Source organism: Octopus bimaculoides, chromosome 11 (genome assembly GCF_001194135.2).
Source record: "Octopus bimaculoides isolate UCB-OBI-ISO-001 chromosome 11, ASM119413v2, whole genome shotgun sequence".
Taxonomy (NCBI): domain Eukaryota; kingdom Metazoa; phylum Mollusca; class Cephalopoda; order Octopoda; family Octopodidae; genus Octopus; species Octopus bimaculoides.
Window position 1 is genome coordinate 53,927,108 of NC_068991.1, and position 6,206 is coordinate 53,933,313.

The window sequence follows — 6,206 nt, forward strand, 5'->3', positions numbered from 1 at the left end:
GCTCAATTAATCGCAAGGTATCAAAGGCGGCTGGGCGACATGCACCTCCACTTTGCCGTTAAACTGTTCAAGACATTTGCACAGATTACTCTAGCCTCTCGGACAGACCCATTCTGAACATCCACACAGTGTCTCTTAAGTAACTTCTACAAATGCGGCGCACTTTCTCTCTCTCTCTCTCTCTCTCTCTGCCTCTCCACCTCCCCCTATCTCTCTCTCTCTCTCTCTCAGTCAGCTCTCACTCCAACACCCCTAACCACCAATGCTTTTCGCATTCCATCCATCCACACAAACCGACGTCTGCCTCTGGTTCTAACTTCCTCACCACCCTTACCATCTGCTCCCCATCCATCCTCTCCATGTGGCCAAACCACCTCTATATTAGTCTGTCCGTTCTGGTTGTTAGATTTTCATTCATTCCTGTTTGCCTTTGCACCTACTCATTTCTCACCCTATCCGTCTGTGTCACACCTAACCCTCAAACAACTCATCTCAAACACATCTGGTCGCCTCCTTTCCGCCTTTCTCAGACCCCACGTCTCTGCACCATATAACATTGTCGGCACAATCACACTCTCATACACACCTCATTTCGCTTTCATACTCAACCCTTTATCTCTCAGCATACCTTTCACAACTCCAAGTATCTTACTCCCCTCCCTCAATCTATATCCCACTCCCTCAACCACCACCACCCTACCACCCACCATCACATGTGATCCCAGATACTTAAAAACGCTCACCTACTCTAACATCTCACCATTTATACTCACATTCACCCTACCAGCCATTCCATCTCTTGAACATCTCATCACCTTACTCTTAGCGACATTCACTTTCAGTTTCCTCCTCTCACACACTCTTCCAAACTCTACCACCAGTCTCCTCAGTTGCTCTTCCGAATCCGCTACCAGTGCTGTATCATCAGCAAACAATAACTGACTTACCTGCCATTTCTCTCCATTTTCTCCCACTATTTGGGCTCCCAAAGGTTCTAGCGCTCACCTCTCTCACCACACCATCTACATATAGATTAAACAGCCACAGAGACATCACACAACCCTCTCTTAACCCCACCTTCACATCAAACCACACCCACTTACTTCACCACCCACCCTAACGCACGCCCTACTTTCTCTCACTGTCTCTCTCTCTTTCTCCCCCCCTCTCTCTCTCTCTTTATATATATATATATATATATATATATATACTCCAAGAGAGTTAGGGATTGAGAATCCAATCCACTAAGGGATGTGTCCTTTTAAATTTGAAATTTTAATTGTTGATATGACATAGTATGTCATAAGTGTCTGTATATTGTCTTTATTGTCCTTTTGGTTGTAAAATAAACGGTTTATATATATATGAAGAGTGTCTGATCATAGAACAAATTCCTCAACAAACACACCAATACAGTTTGTCAAGCGGTGGTGGGGAACACACACACACAAACACACACACAAACACACACACACACACACACACACACACACACACACACACACACGACGGGCTTTTTTTTAGTTTCCGTCAACCAAATTCACTCACAAGGCTGTGGTCGAGCGGGGCTATATATATAGCAGAAGATATTCTGCCTTTGATGTCACGCAGAGGGATCGAACCCGGCTCCATATATATTATGTTTAGAAGGAAGTAGGCATACGGTGTGGTTAATATCGGATATGCCAAATAGTGTAATATAATGGATGACTGCAAGTTGTTGGTGCTGAAAGGTGCAGGGGTGATAACTCTGCTGAGGCTAGATTCGTTGGCAAGGGTGGTAACTGGGACTATGTAAAAAGGTGATCACTTCGAATTTCTTTGTGAGGGACATTACTAGCTGCTTTATCGTACGCAGTTCTTCAAGCTGGAATAGCTGGCGATTAAGTAAAAACTGGAGAAGAGAGATGTATGAAGGTTTTGTTATTGTTTTTTTAACACTTGCTAAGTCTGAAGAAAGGGACAGGGCCCATTGACCATCGCAAGCCCTCTGAGATTCATGTGATTGATGTTGATGTTTTGTTTGAATTGTTTCAGAGCGACGTTGTATGAGAGGTGAGGGAAGGAGAGATGAGGGCGGAGTAGATTCCAGGGAGAATATGTTATGGGGGAAAAGAACTGCAAGTGGTGGCTACTATATGGAAAAATGTGTTGGATGAACCAAGGTTGATGAAATATGGAGAAACAAGAAGTAACTGTAAAATGCTTGAGTTGTGGGGTTTGAAGCCCAACCAGCTCTGGAGATAAGAGACCATTGTAATAGTGATAGAAAAGACAGAGAAAGGAAATAGCATACTTGTGGGTTAGAGGCTGGAGCATGTCTGTTAGTGATGGTGTGCCAAACAGCTGAGTGGACCTTCTCTGGGCATGATCCAGGTTGTCAGTGTTTGTAGAAGTAATACTGAAAGCGTGTGGCTTAATGGTTAAGGGTATTCGACTCAGGATCGTTAGGTCGTGAGTTCATTTCTTGGCAGCATGTTGTGTCCTTGAGCAAGACACTTTATTTCATGTTGTTCTAATCCACTCAGCTGGCAAAAATTAATTGTAACTGTATTTCAAAGGGCCAGCCTTGTCACATTCTATATCACGCTCAATCTTTCTGAAAACTATGTTAAGATTATGTGTGTCTGTGGAGTGCTCAGCCACTTGTACGTTATTTTCATGAGCAGGCTGTTCCATTGATCGAATCAACTGGAATCCTCAATATCGTAGCAAAAGGAATTCCATCATTATCCTAGATGTGAGAGAAATATTCTGTTGTGGGTTCCTGTTGGGCCTTGTAGGGTGAGCTTCTCTTACCTGTAGAGTGTCACCAACTGTTAGGGGCTGAAATAGTATAAAATATTCTGAGAAATAGAGGGAGAAAGAGAGAGAGAGAGAGAGAGAGAGAGAGAGACAGACAGACAGACAGACAGAGACAAAGACAGAAACAGACAGACAGAAAAAGAAAGTAAGTATGGAAGAACCAACCCTTGTACCTGACTGATACATATAGACTCAGATGGCTGGAGGGCACATGCATACATACATGCATGCATACATACATACATGCATGCATACATACATGCATGCATACATACATACCTACATACGTACATGCATACATACATACATACATACATACATACATACGAGCGTGTGTGTGGAAAGGGGGACAGTTGTGTGGTTTAGAACCTTGCTCTCCCCAATGGTGTAGTTACTGGTTCAGTCCCACTGAGAAGACCCTTCCACTACACCAGAATTGATACTGGTGCTGTGACCACATATAAAGCACTGTTGTTGGTACAACATAAAAAAGCATGCCATATAAAAAACACTGGTGATGGTGCCACATAAAAAACTCTGGTGATGGTGCCATGTTAAAAAAACTGGTGATGGTGCCACGTAAAAAGCACTGGTTTGGGTGCCATGTAAAAAGCACCCAGTATACTCTGAAAAGTGGTTTGTGTTAGGAAAGGCATCCAGCTATAGAAACTATGTCAAAACTGACTATGGAACTTAGTGGGGCCCCTGGCCCTACCAGCTCCTCTTAAACCATCCAACCCATGCCAGCATGGAAAACGGACAATAAATAATGATGATGATATAAAATGCCAATTCAGCTCCCTACTTCCCATCACTCATGAATATGGCCCTGAGATACTTAAACATCTTCACTTGTCTCAGTGGTGTTCTACTGACAGGTAGAGTGCATGGGGATGACTTTTTAATAGGACCAATGTCTCAGTCTTTGCAAAATTAAATCTCATCCTTGCCTTCCAGCATTTTGCCCAAAATCCATTAAGTATATGTAAATCACCTTCTGATGAGCCAAATAAAACCATGTCAACTGCAAGCATCAGCCAACCATTCCTACATCTATTAAATGGGATACCATTCTCACAATGGCTGCGCATGTCAATCCATTTCATAAAAATTAGGAAAAGAAGAGGTGACAATGTGTATCCCTCTAAAAATCCAACACCCATATTGAAAGCCAAAGTTTGTTATCTTCAATTCAGTTTTTGTGCCTATTCTCACCTATGGTCATGAATGTTGAACCATGACTGCTTCATCCGATCACAAATACAAACAGCCAAAATGGAGTTCCTCTGAAGGATCTCTAGAGTAATGTTACTTGATAGGGTGTGTTGTTCAGAGAGCTGGGAATCTCTCCAGGTTGAGCCATTTCTCAGCATTGAGGATTTTTAACCAGTAACAAGAGAATACAATACACCTCTGCTTTCCCATTTATGGAGCAGTGAGGAGAAATTAAAAACCTTAATTCTGTCTTCATACAATAAGTTGCTTAACTTGATAAGCAAATTGGCTGGCTTTCCTTTATAGTTTATCTTTTACTTGTTTGAGTCATTAGACTGTGGCCATGCTGATTAGTTTGTTTTCAAATTTCATGGTCAAAACGAATCTGTTGTGAGTTTGGAGCCACTTTCCTGCATTGAGAGGTCACATTTCCGTTACTACAGACATGTGGTTGGAATATCACAAGAAAGAACCACAAGACGGATTCTTCAAGCCAAGCCAACCAGCAGGAGACCTAGAAGTAGGCCAAGAAGGAGATGGTTGGATGATATCCATTGAGTCAGTTCAGAATCCAGCAGGAAAATTTAATGATGGTTGCTTCTGATAGGACTCTATGAAGAAGGTGCCTAAAGGAATTGTAGGCAGAGAAGATGGATGTGTGTGTGTGTGTGTGTGTGTGTGTGTTTTTGTAATGTAGGTAAGGTAAAATCATCCGCTAGTTCCAGTATTATAATCCAGTATGGTAACAAAGGATTTCTCCCTCAGATGAAAGGCAGATTGTACAATGCCTGTGTGCAAACAGCCATGCTACGCAGCAGTGAAACATAGGCAGTGACTACTGAGGACATGCCGAAGGCTTGAAAGAAATGAAGCTCATATGCTTCACTGGATGTACAATGTCAGTGTACATGTACGACAGAGTGTAAGTATCTTGAGAGAAAAGTTGGGCATAAGAGGCATCAGATGTGGTGCACAAGAGGGATTGACTGTGCTGCTATGGTCATGCAAAGTGTATGGATGAGAACAGTGGTGTGAAGAAGTGCCAATCTCTAACTCTGGTGGGAATCTGCTGAAGAGGTAGCCCCAGGAAGATATAGGATGAGCTGATGAAGCATGACCTTCAAATATTGGGCCTCATGGAGGCCATGACAAATGACCGAGAACTTTGATGTTATGCCATGCTTGAGAAGATCAAGTGAAGCCAAGTGAAATCGCAGTCATAGCCAATGCCAGTGTTACATAACTGACACATAAAAAGCACCCTTCGAATGTTGGGTGATATGCTGTGCTTGAGAAGACTTGTCAAGCCAAGTGAAATCATAGTTATGGCTGATGCCAGTGTTGCATACCTGGTACCAGTGCCAGTGGCATGTAAAAACCATCCTTCAAACTTTGGGCCTCACGGAGGCAGTGACAAGTGATCGAGACCTTTGGCAATATACTGTGCTTGAGAAGACCTGTCAAGCCAAGTGAGATCATGGTCATGGTCAAAGCTGATGTTTCATAACTGGTACCCATGCCGGTGGCATGTAAAAAGCACCCACTACACACTTGGAGTGGTTGGTGGTAGGAAGGGCATCCAGCTGTAGAAATCATGCCAAATCAGACTGAAACCCAGTGCAGCTTCCCAGCTTACCAGTTCTCAGTCAAACCATCCAACCCATGCCAGCATAGAAAACGGGCTTTAAATCATGATGATAATGATGATGATGATGATGATGATGATGATATGCAGTTGTTGTCATTGTTGTATTGATGTGAGGTGCATATTAGAGTTGAACATTCTGGAAATATTGTTTGCTGAGTTATATAACAAAACTGGACATTGGAAAAGCAAATAAAACATGTATAATGGTGAATAATACTAAAAAAATTTCCGAGTTCCTGTTATATATATATATATATATATATAATAATAATATTGGGGACAAAATCCAAAATTACAGGTAAAAAACTCAATTAAAATCAATTTATAAAAAATTAAAATTAAATTGAGCCTTATAGATAAAGTATATATAAAATATATAGTTTTAGGGAAAATAACCAATTTTCAAGAACTCATCGATGAAAATCCACTATCACATATAGAAAAATTAATAATTAAAAGCACAATAAATGAGTATAATATAAAGTAAAGTAAATATCATAAGATAAATATAATAAATATATTTATTATATTATATTAT

General features: G+C 41.3%; 1 protein-coding gene across 1 annotated transcript in view; it reads left to right on the forward strand.

Moving 5' to 3' along the window:
• The window catches only part of LOC106869862 (sodium/potassium/calcium exchanger 4), a 186,659-nt gene that overhangs the window by 132,890 nt on the left and 47,563 nt on the right, over positions 1-6,206 (forward strand). The window contains exon 5 of the mRNA XM_014915782.2: positions 5,299-5,326. Coding sequence (XP_014771268.1) covers positions 5,299-5,326 — 28 coding nt within the window. The remainder of the gene's footprint in view (positions 1-5,298; positions 5,327-6,206) is intronic.